The sequence below is a fragment of the Magnolia sinica genome, chromosome 5 (assembly GCF_029962835.1).
Source record: "Magnolia sinica isolate HGM2019 chromosome 5, MsV1, whole genome shotgun sequence".
In the NCBI taxonomy this organism is placed as follows: Eukaryota; Viridiplantae; Streptophyta; class Magnoliopsida; order Magnoliales; family Magnoliaceae; genus Magnolia; species Magnolia sinica.
The window spans coordinates 105,189,882-105,207,330 of record NC_080577.1 but is presented as its reverse complement, the minus strand read 5'-3'; the positions used below and the strand labels follow the sequence as shown (position 1 = coordinate 105,207,330).

General features: G+C 39.7%; 2 protein-coding genes across 14 annotated transcripts in view; both read right to left on the bottom strand.

Annotated features, from left to right (window-relative positions):
- LOC131246551 (pentatricopeptide repeat-containing protein At1g08070, chloroplastic-like) overlaps positions 1-6,183 on the bottom strand; it is a 56,453-nt gene extending 50,270 nt beyond the window's left edge. For 2 of the 11 annotated variants that reach the window (XR_009171415.1, XM_058246803.1), the window contains exon 1: positions 4,295-6,178. Coding sequence is in view for 10 of the 11 variants with exons in the window: in XM_058246803.1 (XP_058102786.1) it covers positions 4,295-6,018 (1,724 nt within the window). In the remaining variant the exon portion in view is untranslated. Of the gene's footprint in view, positions 1-3,531; positions 3,551-4,229 lie in introns of those variants that run through there. The other 9 variants (XM_058246806.1, XM_058246805.1, XM_058246802.1 and 6 more) reach the window with 7 other exon arrangements.
- Positions 6,184-7,210: 1,027 nt separating this feature from the next.
- The window catches only part of LOC131246548 (uncharacterized), a 28,681-nt gene continuing 18,442 nt past the window's right edge, over positions 7,211-17,449 (bottom strand). For 2 of the 3 annotated variants that reach the window (XM_058246797.1, XM_058246796.1), the window contains exons 2-3: positions 9,864-10,236; positions 7,211-9,345 (exon numbers count right to left, since the gene is read on the bottom strand). In XM_058246797.1, the coding sequence (XP_058102780.1) occupies positions 7,419-9,345; positions 9,864-10,204 (2,268 nt within the window). In that variant the 5' untranslated portion in view covers positions 10,205-10,236 and the 3' untranslated portion in view covers positions 7,211-7,418. Of the gene's footprint in view, positions 9,346-9,863; positions 10,237-14,428; positions 14,580-17,449 lie in introns of those variants that run through there. The other variant, XM_058246798.1, reaches the window with a different exon arrangement.

Sequence of the window (17,449 nt, the reverse complement as noted above, 5' to 3'; positions counted from 1 at the left end):
CTCGATGGTGTATGCCCTCGTGGCTAGGGAAAGTGCACTAGAGGTTAGTGCAGAGTTACCCACTGAGGCCATTCCGGTAGTGGATGAGTTTTGTGATGTCTTTTCCGATGATCTACCGGATGAGCTTCCCCCTATGAGGGATATACAGCACGTCATTGATTTAGTCCTTAGGGCAACTCTACCAAACCTGTATGAGGTGGTCAATAGGAGTCTGGGAAATTTGCTCAAGTGTTTAGTGGGGGAGCACATCAGGACATGGGACACTGCACTACCTATCGCCGAGTTTGCATTTAATAGTTCTGTCAATAGATCTACAGGTTTAAGTCCTTTTGAAGTCGTTACTGGTTATAAACCAGGAAGCCTATTAATCTTGTCCCTATGTCCCTGTCCCATACGCCATCAGAGTCTGCAAAGTCCTTTGCACATCACATTCATTCATTGCATTAAGAAATCAGGCGAAAAATCAATACTAGAAATGAACATTACAAAATTCCTGCTGACCAACATAAACGATTCAAGGAATTCAATGTAGGGGACTCTGTGATGGTCTGCATCAAGCCAAAGCGGTACCCTCAAGGAGCCGTTCATAAATTACACGTGCATAGCGTTGGACCATTCAAAATTATAAAACGAAACGGTCTCAATGCGTATGTGGTAGATCTTCCGCCTTCCATGGAAATTAGTTCCACATTCAATGTGGAGGATCTAGTTACATTTAAGGGGACCATTGATACATTGTCCAGCCTGTCACTTAACCATCATGATTCCCCAGACCTTTCCCTTGATCTATGACCCCCTCCCGACCCATCTTCCCAGCCTCTACCTCCGATACCTACCATTCCCACACCTAGAGAGGAGATAGAGGATATCCAGGACCATCAAATAGTACTGACGTCGGACAACGGGTTTCAGAAGTACCTAGCCAAGTGGAAGTCACGCCCAGCTTCAAACAGTATGTGGCTCACTGAGGAGGAGCTTCAGAGACTTGATCCTGACATCTTGTAGCGGTTCAGGAGTTTTGTTTCACCAGTGGCGAAATCTTCGCAGCCGAGGAGAGTTGATGGGGACATCGCGCGCATACGCACGCCACCTACGCATGTACGCAAGGAGGAGGAGAGCCCTACCATCGATCTGGATCTATGACGACATCCAGAGAGGGCCTCCTAGTTATAGGACTGCGTTTTGGTTCCTTGGAGTAGACTCGATGGTCATGTGAATCCCATCATGGGTTCTCATGATCATGGCCCACTATTCCAAACGATATAGCACTTTGAGTTTTGGTTATTATTGTTAATAGGAACATCATGGACGGTCTAAATTACTTTGATTAGTTGTTATTTGTGGTTACTTCATCTCTAAGTAATAGGTTGCGCACATGGCGCGAGTTTTGGGGTATCGGATTTTATTATAAATATGCACCCCTTGCAGTCTTTTTTCTCATTGAAGATGATTAATAAAATTCTGCATTTTCCTGCTTCTCTAATTCTCTGAGTCGTGGAAACCTAATTGGGTGTGAAACCCTCCCTTCTTCGAAGGGCTAACTACCATGGTGCAAAGCCACGCCCATCCTAAATCGCCCCCATCTCCTACCCTCCATATTCCTCATCTCCCACAACTGTCTCCTCATAAAATCCACCCACGTTTGTAGCTAATCTTTCCCCTAGAGCAGATTTCTAGAAGTTAGCCCTACTGGAGGGCTGAAACTTCGGCGGAGCATCGTGTTCAAACCGATCATCCGTTTGACCTGAAATTTGGAGGGAAGGTAGCCCATCCCTGGCCGACCAGGCCCTAGCTATGATTCTAGATTCGTGAGCCCCACACATGTGCGGGCCGTCATTCATGCACGTGCGTCAGGCCGGTTTGCTGTCCACACGTGTAGGTTGATCACAGGTTCCCTCTCGTCTCTATTTCACTCCTCTTTCGCCTTGTTTTCATAACTCTAACCCTAGATCATCTCAAATCCCCAAGTTCTATTCCACTTTTGAAACCCTAGGTTTTCCCAAATTGAAACATGAGAATCCCTTGGATTAGGAAATAATCTTTTGCATGTGCGGATGAATCTATGATCTTTTGAGCGTTGTTTGGTCTATAATTTTTAATTGATTCTGCCCTAACATGTGTAGGCTTGGACCCTCATATATTCCCCTTGTTGAATGCTTGACTTTATATGGGATGTGGAATTATTGTGATTGTTTCTAAATTATTATGATCTAAAGCCTGAAATCTTGCACATCATATCTAATTTTCATGTCCTGCATCAAGGTGGACCATAAAAGTGGGCCCACGTATTTGAAATACCTATAATGTAGAGGAAATTAAAAGACTATGGAAGTGAAGAGAAATAAGAACCATTTGATCAATGCAAGCATTATGCACATATGAACCATTTGAGAATGGGTTGTAATAGTTTACTTGCTCACATTTCAGAATGGGCTATCATGCAAGTATCACTTCCTATCTAACAAATATAAACCATTTGATCAATAGCCATTAATATGGGCAGTCAAGAAAATTTTCACAAAAGTAGGTCCAATCGACATATGATCCATTCATTTATTAAAAAAATAATAATAATAAAAGCTATATGTCAAATAGATTCGGAAACTTGGCAACCAAGAAAAACATAAACACTCCTCAAAGAAAAATTACTTCTGATCACAATGGAAGGTTAAAAATTAGTCCAATATGTTTCGGACACTGTGGGCCATATGATGAGTAAACTGTCATTTTTGGGCCTAAGCCCTAAAATCAGCTGGCAAAATTGATGGACAACGTGGATCAAGCATACAATAAATGACAATGGGCCCCACTATCACGGCCTCACTGAATTGGGCCACCCCATTTTCAACCGACGCAAATTGTCTACGACAGCTAGGTGGGGCCTATTGTGATCTTTGTGAGAAATTGATACCGTCCATCCGTTTTGCCAGATCATGTTAAGACATGGGCCCAAAAATTAGGCAGATCCAAAACTCAGATGGGCCATAGGACAGGAAACCAATTCAGATGAATGTACACTATCGAAACATTCATAGGGCCACAAAAGTATTGGATAAAGCTAATATTTATGCGTGTTCAGTTCATCCCAGTATGAATGACCTTATGAACGGTATGGATGGCATAAAAATATCACAGTGGACCCTAGGGAGGTTTTAATGGTAGGCTTTTCCTTATCCACTTTTTCCTGTTGTGCAGCCCACTTTAGTTTTGGATTTGCCTCATTTTTTGGCCCATGTCCTAAAATGATCTGAAAAAATAAATGGATGGAGTGGATTTCTCACAAACATCATGGTGGGCCCCACCTAGCTTCATGTCTCATGAAGTTCCTACAATAGCTAGGGTACAACCCTTTCCATTTTCAAATCAAAGAAAACGGGGCTGGGTTTTAAAATCCTAGCTGGAGAGAGAGAGAGAGAGAGAGAGAGAGAGAGAGAGAGAGAGAGAGAGAGAGCAGAGGAGCACCAGGTCGGTGGATCTTCATCAATGGTGTCCTTCCTGCCAGCTACGTTTCTCGCAAGCATTTTTGGATTTGAAATTTCCATCCATTAGCCTGTTTCAAAGTTACAGGTAACTTAAAACTCAGCCTCACTGCCTGAGAGATTTTTGCAAACTTCTCTTGTAAGAAAGTTATAGGTTGAGAGAAAGTTACAGGTAACTTTCCTCTCCCAAACAAAGTTATCTATAACTTTGTTACATTTTACAAAAGTTATAGGCATCCAAACAACCCCTAAGAGAAAATCCCAATCAACATGATAATATTTATCTCACCAAGAACCATGGACAATTGTAACCATTTCATTTGCATGGATCAAAGGGCCAACCTCAGAAACACTAATACTTTGAAGCAATAGCATGTCATCTGCCACAAATGTGTTCGGTAGCTACTGCCGATCAATTAATTGTTTCTCACAATGTCTTTTGCTGTGTGCAACGGACATCCAAAAAGCAATTTCATGAAGCATGTTTACATGACTATAATTTAATATGCCTTGTTGGTAAGATGCAATTCAAGGTCTTAGATCACACACGCATGTACGCGCGCCGGTATGCACGCATACACACTCAAAGATATTCATTCAGAAAAAAAAGGGCCACTCAAAGACATACTTCAGTCATCTAAAGAATCGGACATGTGAGAAAAATTATGACCAGATGTTGCACAACATGAGACCAAAATCATCAAACATATTGTCATGGGAAAAAAATACATTCTCAGGAATAGCTTTCACCTTAACATATAATACAGTTCAATTTGCTTGATGTGGAAGACTAGTATGAAGTATCTGGGACATACCCTTCAGATCTTAAAAGTTTATTCATCTCCCAGATCATATCGTATATTATTTCAGTTTGAGGGTGGGATCTGTCAGCAACAAAAAATTCGTGTACGATACCATTTATTTCTATGAAGGTGCATCCTGGTTGCTTTCGAATCCCATGATTATTCATACCTTTTCTAACCCTTTTCACATCATTCCACCTCAAAGACGCAGCATAAATATTCGACAATAGAACATGCACACCACATCTTCCAGGCTCCAATTCCAGAATATGTTTCACAGCAAATTCCGCCAGTTCAATATTCCTGTTACTCCTACAAGCAAAAAGCAGTGACCGCCATATAACTGCATCAGGTTCAATAGGCATGTTCTTGATAAAATTCTCAGCCTCAACCAAAAGGTTAGCACGACCAAGAAGATCAACCACACAACCGTAGTGCTCAATTTGAGGTGTGAGATTGTAGATCTTTTTCATACAATTGAAGTGGTGATATCCCTCATCCACCAACCCCCCATGACTACAAGCCGATAAAACACCAAGAAATGTGACCTCGTTCGGTCTGACATCACCCAACAACCGCATCTGTGAGAACAAATCCAATGCTTCATCAGACATCCCATTCATTGCAAGCCCGGAAATCATCACAGTCCATGAGAACACGTCTCGCCGAAACAACCGATCAAAAATTCGACGAGCCTCCCCAATATCTCCACACTTTGAGTACATATCAATCAATGCATTCTTCACTGTAACATTCATTTCAACTCCATTTCTGTCACAATAAGCATGAACCCATCTCCCATGATCCAACGCACCCAAATGTGCACATGCAGAAGCAACACAAGCAACCGTTGCTCCATCCACCTCAACACCCACAACCAGCATCACTCTAAACAATTCAATTGCCTCTCTAAACCTCCCCGACTGTGCATAACCTGAAATCATCGAAGTCCAGCACACCACATTCCTCTCAGGCATTCCATCAAACACCAATCTTGCATCATCTACATGCCCACATTTCACATACATATCAATCAAAGACGAGCCTAAGAAAACATCCAAAAGAAACCCACTTCCCACAACAAACGCATGAATCCTTCGACCCAACTCAATCCCCCCAACCCGTGAGCACGCAGCCAAAACACTGACTGCAGTCACTTCATTCGGCCTAACAAACCCCTCCACCACCCCTAACATTTTCACGAACACATCCAACGCGTTACCACAATGTCCCCTTTGCACATATCCTGAAATCAGACTATTCCAAGAAACCACGTCCCGGACCCAAATTGGCATAAAATCAAACACCCGGCAAGCCGTTTCAATTTCACCACAAATGGAGTACATATAAATAAGCGAATTCTGGACAAAAACATCATATTCAAACCCTAATTTTAGGCTCACCGCATGCAATTCTCGCCCCTTTTGGTAGAACAAGAGGCGAGCGCAGGATTTGAGGACGAAGGGGAAGGTATAGTTATCAGGTGAGACAGAATTTCGACGCATGTGATTGTAAAGGGAGATGGAGAGATGAGGAGTGGGGCCCGCGGCGAGGGAACGGATGATCGAATTGTAGGAGAAGAGATTGGAGAGGGAATGGAGGAGGAGGCCTGAGGTTATATAGAGAGAGAGGACGACAGGGATCTGGGAGGAGTTGGAAGGGATTTTTGGAAAATGGAGGGGCAGATTGGGAAAGAGTGGGTTGTTTTTGTTCCATTTGTGTGTTGGGAGGGACATTTAAGGGAGGCAAGAAAGAGGAAGGGTTTGATTTTGAAGCTGGGCTTTTGCCGGGAAAAAGAGATGTTCAAACATACGAAGTTGTATTTGAACTTTCACATACAACGCTTTCTTGTCCCCAATATTTCAGTCGATTCGAGAATCGGATCCGTCCAAAAGGTGAGACATACTATAGATACCATATATAGAAAACATTAGCTATTTATTTATAGCTGAAACCGTAAAGTTACTCAAACTGACCTCTGACCACTGATTTAGGCGGTGTAGGACTGCTGATGGTTGGACCATACTGTTTTTCACCTGTGATGATCACTATAGCTCAGTCCACATTTTTCACGGCTCGGATTTTACAAAAAAGTGACGCGCAAAAGAACGAATTATTTCTGAAAATTTTACGAAGTTGCATCAAAACAAAGAGTTCGCTCTGCCTCCGTCGCGATTTAGATCTAGCGTCTGTGCGACTGCTTCTGGGGCCCACATGCCGAGTGGTACAATAATTTCAACCGCCCATATTAAATTTATAACCATAAGTAACCTATATTCCGATAATAATGCTTCAGAGAAGATGCTAATCTTTGATTTTCAGAGTTTGATGCGAACCATTGAAAAATTTAAGATCATCTTTTGAGTTAAATTTTCTCACCGTCCTTTGTGGGCCCACCGATATGGGACAAAACTTCAGTGGAAGCGGATTCCGCACTGAGTAAACTCTGTGGGGTCCACTGATTTATGTATCTTATCCACTCCATCTATCCATTTTAGATTTTACCATATAATTTTAAGGAGACAACTTGAATTGAACATATACCGTTGAAAAATTCTTGGGGGTCACCGAAGTTTTGGTTCAAGGCTTCACGCTGATATTTGTGTTTTCCCTTCATCCATATCTGTGTGATCTTATGAATAGTTTGGATGACAAATAAACATTACTGTGGGCCCTAGTAAGGTTTCAACGGTGGAAATCACTATTCTCACTGTTTCTTGTGATGTGGTCCACATTAGCTTTGGATATGCTTCAATTTTGGGCTCAAATTCCTAAAATGAGCTGGAAAAAAGGATGGACGGTGTGGATAAACGGCATACATTCACTGTGGGCCCAACAGAGTTTAGTCAGTACAATAAAAGCCTACTGAGTAACTCAGTACTCTATCCAATTTCAGCTTCAGTGCAGGACAAAGCAGTAGTACAAGACACACCAGGAAATTCTGATTTATTATTATTATTTTAAATTCTACATTTTACCAATAAAAATATCCAACCGTTGATCTTCTACCTGACCTTTAACCAACTTTGAAAAACTTGCAAGAAAAGTAGAAACCATCTAAATACTCAACACCGATACAATCACCTCAAGTCATTTGTATTTACATCCAATTACATAGAATACAACAGAAATCTTTTCACTGTTTTAGCTCTCTGCACCTCAACTTATTGTGCCCGGACCCGCCGCACCTACTGCAATTTTGTAGCCTTAGCTTCTTACTTGGATCGAGCGATTCCGTCCACTTCTTCTTTGGCCTGCCACGCAAACGGTGTGGCCGGTGTATGTGGGGTGGATGTACAATCATCTGGGAGTTGGAATCTTTATTTACTGGTTTTCCAATATCAGGTATTGGGTAGATCGATTCCAAGTATGTTAACCGGTAACAATCGACCGTGAAGAATCTTGAACAGTAATCATACATATTCCTACCTGTGTGATTGAAAACTGCAGCTGCGTGAATGCATGGCAACCCGGATATCTTCCATCTCTGGCAGGAGCAACTCCATGTCTCGATGTCCACGATATTCACCGTATCGTCCTGGACTTCAAACACACTCCCTGAAGAGAGCAACACGCTGAGCAAGCTTGAGTTGGATATCTCCATCTCTAGCCTTTGTTCCATCGAGGGTGTGAGAATTGTAGACCATGAGCTTGAAGCCTCTCGACGCGTGTAGATAATTTCCATTATCTTACACCGTATCATGTCGACCGTCTGTATTATCGATAACTCTCGCTCATCTGATATCCAACCGAAGAACAACTCTGCAATGTTTGAAGATACATGGTTGTATCGCGAGCCTCTAAAGAATGCATTCGACCAATGTTCATGTTTGCTTTCCAAGACCCATGTAGCAGCATCATGGGAAGCATTTTGGATGCTCTCAATGCAAGCATTGAAATCGTTAATGCTGCATGAATAAGCAGCCTGTTTAAACTCATCAACCAGTGCATCCTTCACCATCTGTGATGGACCCACCAACACCCGCTCGAAGTCCTCGGTAAGGTGATGTAGAGAGTAGGCGTGATAGCTGTCCTTGAAAACCTGTGGCACGGCCTCCTCCAAACCATTACGTGTATTGGATACAAACGTTATGGTCCGATTTGTTGACACTGCCAATTTCAATTCATCCAAAAACCAATGCCAACTATTGTAAGACTCAGAATCCACTATAGCAAAGGCGATGGGAAAGATAGCATCGTCCCCATCGACTGATGCCGCAGCTAACAATGTCCCTTGGCATTTATCTCTTAGAGATCTCCCATCAAGAAGAATGAGGGGGCGGCAACCATTCTCGAAACCATGCTGCGAAGCATGGAAAGAGATAAAAAGGCGATGAAACCTTGACTCGTCTGTCATTATCAAAGTTACATGACTGCCCGGATTTGTCTCCCTTATCCTCTCGCACAACCAAGGCAACTGATTATACGCTTCCGCGCAGGAGTCTTGAAGCTGCTCCTGGGCTATCTCCTTCCCACGCCATGCCTGATGATACTTCAGATTGACTCCATACTCCCGATATATGTCATTCACAATTTCTGCTGGTTTATAATCTGGTTTATCTCTTATCTTGTCTCTTATAATGCTTGCAACCCAGCGCCTTGACGCATGAGGATGACCGTTTTTGCCGACCCCACCTCCACACGTATGCACATTGTTTATCGTTTTAATCTTGAACTTCTGCACGGTTGAAAGTCTGGAAGCGTGCACCCGCCATGGGCAAGCCGCGGCTTTACATTTGGCGGTCACACGGGTGTTTTCATTCTTCATGTACACAAAGATGAACCCTTTCGAGATGGCGTACATGCGTAATGCATCGCGGAAGTCATGGGCGCTGTTAAACTCTTGGCCCACGCCCATGATAAGGTTGTCAGTTGAACTGGACAGTCCTGGCCCCTTATCATTGCCGAAGGCGGTAATGATGGTGGCAATTGGGGTGATTGGGTTGACAGATAGAGTTCTTGCAGTCCTATCACCACTGATGGTATAAATGGTGGCGGCAGTTGGAATGATTGGATCAGTGGCCGTCGTCCTTCTCTTGGTCCCACTTGCAGCTTTTCTTGCCCTATATGAGCATGCATTTCAAGTAATGTCATCCAAAAAGTACAATTCATGGGTTTTACCTGGGAGAAACTATGTACAGGGTCCAGCATGTCAGCAAACGTAATGCTGATGTGTGGGATCCTGTACGCATGTTGGTATGGCTCTGTTATCAAAACCATTGGTCTGATGGCCCCACCATGGATGGGGGATGCCTTCAAAAAATATTCCAGAAAGAAGATTGCAACCTCTTGTTCGATGATTTACAAGTAGAGAATTAAGCAGGGAAATGCAGCCAGAGTCCAGATTCAATGAAAAGTAGAACAAAGATCAAAGGGTGTGAAGAATTTCCCCATCCACAGCAGGGCCCATATGAGCAGGACCCTGCCTGTAATTCCTCACAAACAGGATTTTTGAATGTGGAGATTTTCAGGGCATGCCCCACCCACAGATTGGCCTATGAAATTCTTGGTCAGAACCATGGGCTCCACATGAGCAGGACCCTGTAATTGCTCACAAACATGAGTCAACCAAGAAAAATACCTGTTGTTAACCGTTTTCAAAGCATTCTGAGCAACAACCTCTCCATCCAAAACAAAAACATCGATAGTTGCTGAATCCTCATGAAAATCAATCATGCGCTGCATGTTCTTGTCATTGGATATCGTGATCAGAGTCCGTCTGTTGCTTGGGAGGAAGTACTTGATGGATAAGGTACTCATGTCACGATTGCACATTTCAGCTATCTCAGACTTGAATTCATCAAATTTCATGTCGGGAACAACCGGTATTGCATGTGCTTCTCCACCAGTATATGACATAGACCCATCATTGTTCATCAAAAACTTGCCACCAACCTGGCAAACAGCAACAGTTTTCCCCATTGTCTGACAGCAACTACCTATGAATAAACATCCTGAGAGAAATTTGATGTTAATTACAAATAAGGAGACATAAAACACAAAGAACAACACGATCATGTTTTTCCTAATCTAGTCAACCTGTACATGTATTTAACCAATGTTTTAAATATCAACGATATCGGCCGATATATCCCACAATATATCTTGTATCTCACCTGTGAGATACGAAACGCATGAGTAGTGGGATATATCCCACATGTTTGATCCGGTGCACATTTTTTTATTATTTTTGATCAATTTTTCTGAAAATCAAGTTAAATCGGTGTCAATTTGTTACAAATCCATGATTTTTCATGTTTTGCATGAAAAATCATGGATTGGGAGCTTCGATTTTGAGATTTGGAGAAGGACCGAGTTGTGAAAAATTGAAAAAAATCAAAATCAAACATGCATGTAACCTAATCTAGTGATTCTTCTTTTGCTTTTGAATGTATTGCTTGTGTTTCCACATGTCTTCTTACATTTATAAATTATATGAATAGACTTTGAATATACTTGCATCAATTCAGTTAGACAACGCATAGATTAAGACCCCATACAAAGAAAACCTATTATGTGCACTTGTTTTTAATAATGTTTTGATTTGTATGTGTGTATTGATGTCTTTTTTAACAATCACTGAAATTTCATTGAAAAATTTGACCAATTTCCAATGTTTCCCCATGTTTCCAACAACAACGATACATTACGCGATACAACTGATATATCTCATGCGATAATTGATACGTATCTGTATCCCAAGGGTGCGATACATAACGCAATACCGATATTTCGAACACTGTATTTAACTACATGAAAGAGGAACTCAACTTAAAATATGCAGAGTATTACTCAGGTTCTCAGTTTGGACCAGTAAGGTCTATGTTTCAGTGATCCAGACCATGGCTCAGTTGGGACCAACTGTGGATGGACCATTACCTAGAATCTCATTGAGAGAACAATCCTGAACTTTCAGATAAGAAGAATAACATGGCAATGGTCCACATTCAACTGACAAAAGGCCTTCCAGGAGTCAACTTTTTTTTTTTTTGTGGGGGGGGGGGGGAATGTCATGGTTAGGCATTGGAGCCAGTTCAGAGCCTTGGAGACTACTATCTTCAGTAATCTCCGTAATGTGGGCGCGAGCTCTGGATCATATAGGCAGAGAAGGCCAACAGCCAATCAAACACATGTTAACTTATCAGACACATATTCTGTTTAAATGGCAAAATGGTAACTAACTATTCTCATTCTAATACATTTGCATCTTATGGGTTTGTAATATGGCTTGTATTTCTAATACAATGGATTCGACATTGTAGCCAACTAAAATGCATTGGATCTGAGGCAATGTCGCAAAGAAATTTGGTGACCAATTCCTCCTTTATATTGGTTTGCCGGAAAACTCATTAGGAAGGTTGTCATGATACTGGATGTCTATCTAAGCAATATGGTTTATTCTTGGCTGGTTTTGATGGGTTCCCAACATCAGTACATGAGTGTGAACATTGGGTCATATGCCGCATCAAACAGGTATCACATTGAAGAAATGCTCTCTGAGCAAGCATCTTATGAAAAAAAAAAAAGTCGCACTTTCTAGTGTCATCACAAAGTGGACATGTATTGTATTTGTATGCCAAATAGAAAAGAATTAAAATTATTGAAATTGATGGAGCAATAATCACAAGAGCATAGATGGTGCTTTGCATCAACATTGAAGGTACAACAAGCTTAGTGTAGCTGCTGAAAAGATTGTTTTTAGGTATTGTTATGACGAAGTAACACAATTGCAACCGCCATGAGTTTTCCTTGGTAAATTTTGTTTTCGATAAATTAATAAATGAGTATCCAATGCTAATGCTGACATCTTAGTTTCAAGCACTTAAAACTCTATACAAGTGGCAGACACAGAGAAGATCTTGGTATTCATTTGTTGTACTCTACAGTAGATAAGCCATATGCCAAACCTCATGCCATTCAAACAATCCTCACCATCACTTGAAAGAATTTTACCCATTGAATGCCAAAGTTGCTAGGGTTACTGTGACTTTCATGATACACCCATCCATTCTAGGGTCTGATAGATGGAGGATTTGGATCTTGTACAAGTGTACCGCATCGAATTCTAGCTGACTTTCATAAAATTGATAGCATTGAATCCTCCCTTCTTAAAGTTCTTGTTATTGCCCAAAGAGACTAAAAATCTGAAGATAGTAAGGATGAATTTTCCATAAGAAAATGCAAGTCCATGTGTCCCAATTGTAAATTTCAACCTGTTGAAAGAAACCTCAAACATAACGAAGAACTATGGAAAACATCTTTCCTTAAATTGACATCGCATCCATCATCTTCATCACCCTGAATTCATGGTAACAACAAAATTCCCAAGAAATCTCTATATTCATGGCTTGGCTGTCCGAATCTTCCTTCATTACTAGTTTTATAAAGGTTAAAGAATGAACTGATTCCCAAGAAGGCTTGCAATGACAATAACCAAAGATGAATATGGCTAGTCAGAAAGTTTCAACCAGCAGCAGAATACCAATTGAAAGGATAACGCCAGCACAAACAAAGGAACGCCGAGAATGGGGGATATACTACAATTGCGACAAAAAAGAAAAAAAGAAAAAAAGATCGATTTAGGACCCCATAGCAAAACTCAACATTCTTTTTTTTTCTTTTTTTTTTAATCATCAGTGATTTCATTCAACATCAAGGACACTGGTGTAGAAGTTGCATGCCGTCTAGGCCAGGGACAGAAGCAATCTTTGAGAAAAAGGTTATATTGAGGTCTGGTGGAATGTTAGGTCCTAGATTTTAAGACCTTTATAATTATCTTAGTAATTATTTTATTTATTTATTTGGAAAATCTATCCTCTATTGGTAATGTAGACAAACAAAATAACAAGGATACTACATTTTCCACAAAAAAAGACGATTTGTGACACCATTCTCATTGATAATTCACACAACATTAAGCAAGATAGAGGCATAGATATTGCGTGGGATCTGAGCAAGGACTACAAGAAACATTGAAGAAAGATTACTTCAAGGCGTGGAGGAATTTTAGCACATAGATTTAAGACCCAGTAAATAACTTCCAACTTTTTGTGTGGGTGCAAGTTGCATCGATGAGTATCACTTTGTGAAAAGATCAGCCCTATTCACTCATCAGGTGGGTGACACCATAGAAAAATAATTTCTAGCTTCTGATAGAGATAACAAAATATAAGTGTGGTCCATATGATGGGTGGATGTGGCTTTTTTTTTTCATGTAAGCTGATCCTCATGATGGGGACAACACATTGGACATGTTGGATGTAGCACGCACATGACAGGTTGGAAGACATATGCTGGGTGAATGAAAACTTATGGTCCAACCGGTTGGACTTGTACCTTCCCTCCCACCCCTTCTCTGTACCCAAGCACAGTTTCTGGATTCCACAGAATCACATTCACCATGCCCAAACACACATGACAGATTGAACTTGACACATGACAGGTGGGAAGTTATATGCTGGATGGATGAAAACTTATGGTGTCCAACTGGTTGGACTTGATACCCACTCTCCCTCCCTCCCTCGTACCCAAACACTCTCCCTCTCTCTCTCGTACCCAAACACTTTCTGGATTCTACAATCACATTTGGAGTGTCCAAACACGCATAAGACAGTTTGGACTTAACACATGACTTTTCCAGTGCCCAAACACAATTTCTAGATTCCATATAATAACATTCGGAGTGTCTAAAATGACAAGCATAATCTCTTTCTTCGGGATTTTTGTTTCCTGGAAGCAAATTCTTTAGGCCATTTAAAATTCCACGGACCCAAATGATCCCTAGGTTAGACTGATTTTATCTGTGTAACTCTCAAATGCAAACTTACGTATAAAAAGACACATCAAAGATCCGGATCCATGCAACCACTTTGATGAATTGTTTTGTGCCCTATGTATGTCTATCTGCTAAACCCATAGATATAGATAATCCATGTGGTAGGATCTGAAAATAAAATAAAATAGACAGATAAATGAATAAAATGCAAGGTAAAATTGCAACTGGATAGAGATCAGTGGGATAAGGACTAGACTAGATTTGGTGATATATTGTATTTGTTGCTATCTTTGGGATATGTAAATCTTGGATAGATTCTAGATTTTTTCTATATATCTTGCTATCAAATAATAAAGGAGAGATTAATTCACAGACCATTATCTTGTGTAGTCAAAGAGGATTGATCAAGCACCCATCCCGACTCTTGGAACAAGGACCATATCTCACCATGCAAAAGCTTAGATCATAAGTCCAACATCTCAAAATCCTGAGATCTAACCCAACCTCCAAGATGTACATGACGAGACTCCTAACGCATTCGAAAAACTACTTCCATATCTCTTTCCACAACTACTAGACAACTATAAAAATAAAAAATAAAAATCAAAGAAGATCAAATACCTGAACAAAAGAAAACCCTAGTCTTCCAGAATCTCCTTATAACTAACTAAACCTTGGATGAGGGAAAGAAGTTCCAGAAGATTCATCAACCCCAAAACCCTTAGGGCCTGTTTGTATGCCGGTAACATTTCTAAAATGTAACAAAGTTACAGGTGAGATTGTTACAGTTGGTGTTTGGGGGAGGAAAGTCACAGGTAATTTTCTCTCAACCTGTGACTTTCTTATAGGAGAAAGAGGCGAAAATGATACAGGCACTTGAGTCGTTTTTCAAGCTACTTGTATCTTTGATACAGGTAAGGGCCTGCTTAGAAGCCTGTAACTTTTTAAAGTTGTAAGAAAGTTACATGTAACTTACGGGTGAAAGAAGGTTATAGGTAATGGCATTTGGATGTAAGCTGTAACTTACTTACAGGTAACTTAGTTTTTGTGTTTGGATAACCTGTAACTTTGTTGAATGTAATAAGTTGAATATTCACGTTAAGTAGAGCTTGAAATAAAAAATCGTTGAAAAATTAGATTGATACATAAAAAAGATTGGATAAAATTATTCCATTTTATTAAGCCCATGTAAATGAATAGTTTGGTTGATTCTTACGCTAAACTAATTAATAGGTGGGCCACAAAAGTGAGCCCACGTTTTCGAAATGCTTATAATGTGGGAAAAAAACTTTAGGTAACATATCCAAGAAAAAATTTTCATTTTCTTTATAAGATATTTTTACAATGTTGTAAGGGAAATAAAGACAAAAATAAATAACATCAAACTAAAGTCATTTATTTTTACAATGTTCTCCAACCATACATACCTTTGGTTTGGGGACACACTATGAAGGAACCCATGTATAAGATTCAGTTGATCTAAAAGAAACCTAAAAGGCTTATACATCATTTCCTCATCGATAGTTATTATGTTCTCCAACTCCTTCCATGATCTCGTCATCACAAGTGCAGCATCAGTTGATGACTTGAGGGCAACAAATTTGTCTATTGAGCTGCAAAGGCCATCAAATCTTTCTACAACAGTCGATCCGAAAGTAGCGTTCTTTTTCTTCAATGGCCCTGGAGTTGAAGTTCCAGTCCTTTTACTACTTCCTTCGGATTGTTGAGTTTCAAATTGTGTCTCATCCCAAAATGGAGAGTCCATGGGCGCAAATGGTGCATATGTTTCGGAGTGAACTGGAGACAATTAGATATCATCAAAGACATGAGTTGACATAACATCTTCTTCATCAGGATTAGCTGGAATTCGTGCATAACTCCTCGTGGCAGAATCGTCTTCGTATATAGACTTGAACTGCTTAAACAATGGGATGGCTTATTTCTAATCTTTTTTATTTCAGGTTTTGCCTAGAAAAGAAGAAAAGTTCATAATTATATTATAAGAGGTGTGCATTACCTTTATTAACTTATTCAAAACTACTGGTTCGATAGTCACGTATTTTCTTTCATCATCCCAGCCAAATCTACTCTTGCTCAGTATAAGCTTATTCAATAGATATTTGATTTTCAATAATCATAATCAATTCCTACAATTCTCACTACTCACCTACATGGAAAATGTTTCTTCCACCATTTTGCATACTTTATTGATAGTGACCTCTCTAAAATCATTATCGGTTTTTCTTCCTAACAATGCTTCATCAACTAGTACATTAGCCATACATTCATCCATATAGTCGGTCCAATTGATTTGTGTCTTTCGACCTCTATTGCTTGGATTTAAAAGTTGTGTCATTCTTTACAAAGATGTCACATTTGTAAGTTACTTAAGATATATCAATTGCAAGAGAAATGAATTTTAAAAACATAACTCTAAATTGCATCTGCAAAATATTACATTCGTATAAGAAGACTAAAATCAGGATATGAGCATTAATATTCGTCAAAAAATAATTAAAAAGAAACATTTAATTATCATTATGTCGTGGATTATAGTTTGCCCATATATCAGATGTAATTTATCTGATAAATAAATTGGCCTAAATTTTTTACAAGGCTCTTCTCACTGCGGGATGCACCATTGGAATGAACTAGGTCTAACGGAATGAAGGCTAAAGAGGCCTTGCCAAAAATTTAAGCCAGTTTATTCATCAGATAAATTGTAAAGTGCATCCCATCTTATATGTGGACAAACTATAATCCATGACATAATGATAATTAAATGTCTCTTTTTAATTATTTTTAACAAATATTAATGCTCATATCCTGATTTTAGTCTTCTTATACGAATGTAATATTTTGCATGTACAATTTAGAGTTATTTTTTTTAAATTCATTTTTCTTGCAATTGATATATGTTAAGTAATTTACAAATGTGATATCTTTGTAAGGAATTGCATAACTTTTAAATCCAAGTAATAGAGGCCCAAAGGCACAAATCAATTGGACCGACTATATGGATGAATGTATAGCTAATGTACTAGTTGATAAAGCATTGTTAGGAAGAAAAATCGATAATACTTTTAGAGAGGTCACAATTAATAAAGTATGCAAAATAGTGGAAAAAATATTTTTCGTGCAGGTGAGTAATGAAAACTGTAGGAATCGATTACGACTGTTGAAGAGTAAATATCTGTTGAATAAGCTTGCGCTGAGCAAGAGTAGATTCGGCTGGGATGATGAAAGAAAATACATGATTGTCAAACCAGCGGTTTGGAATGAATTAATAAAGGTAAAATAATGTTTAACACACCTCTTAAAATATACTTATGAATATTATTTTAATTATGAACTTTTCCTCTTTCACAGGCAAAGCCTGAAATAAAATTATT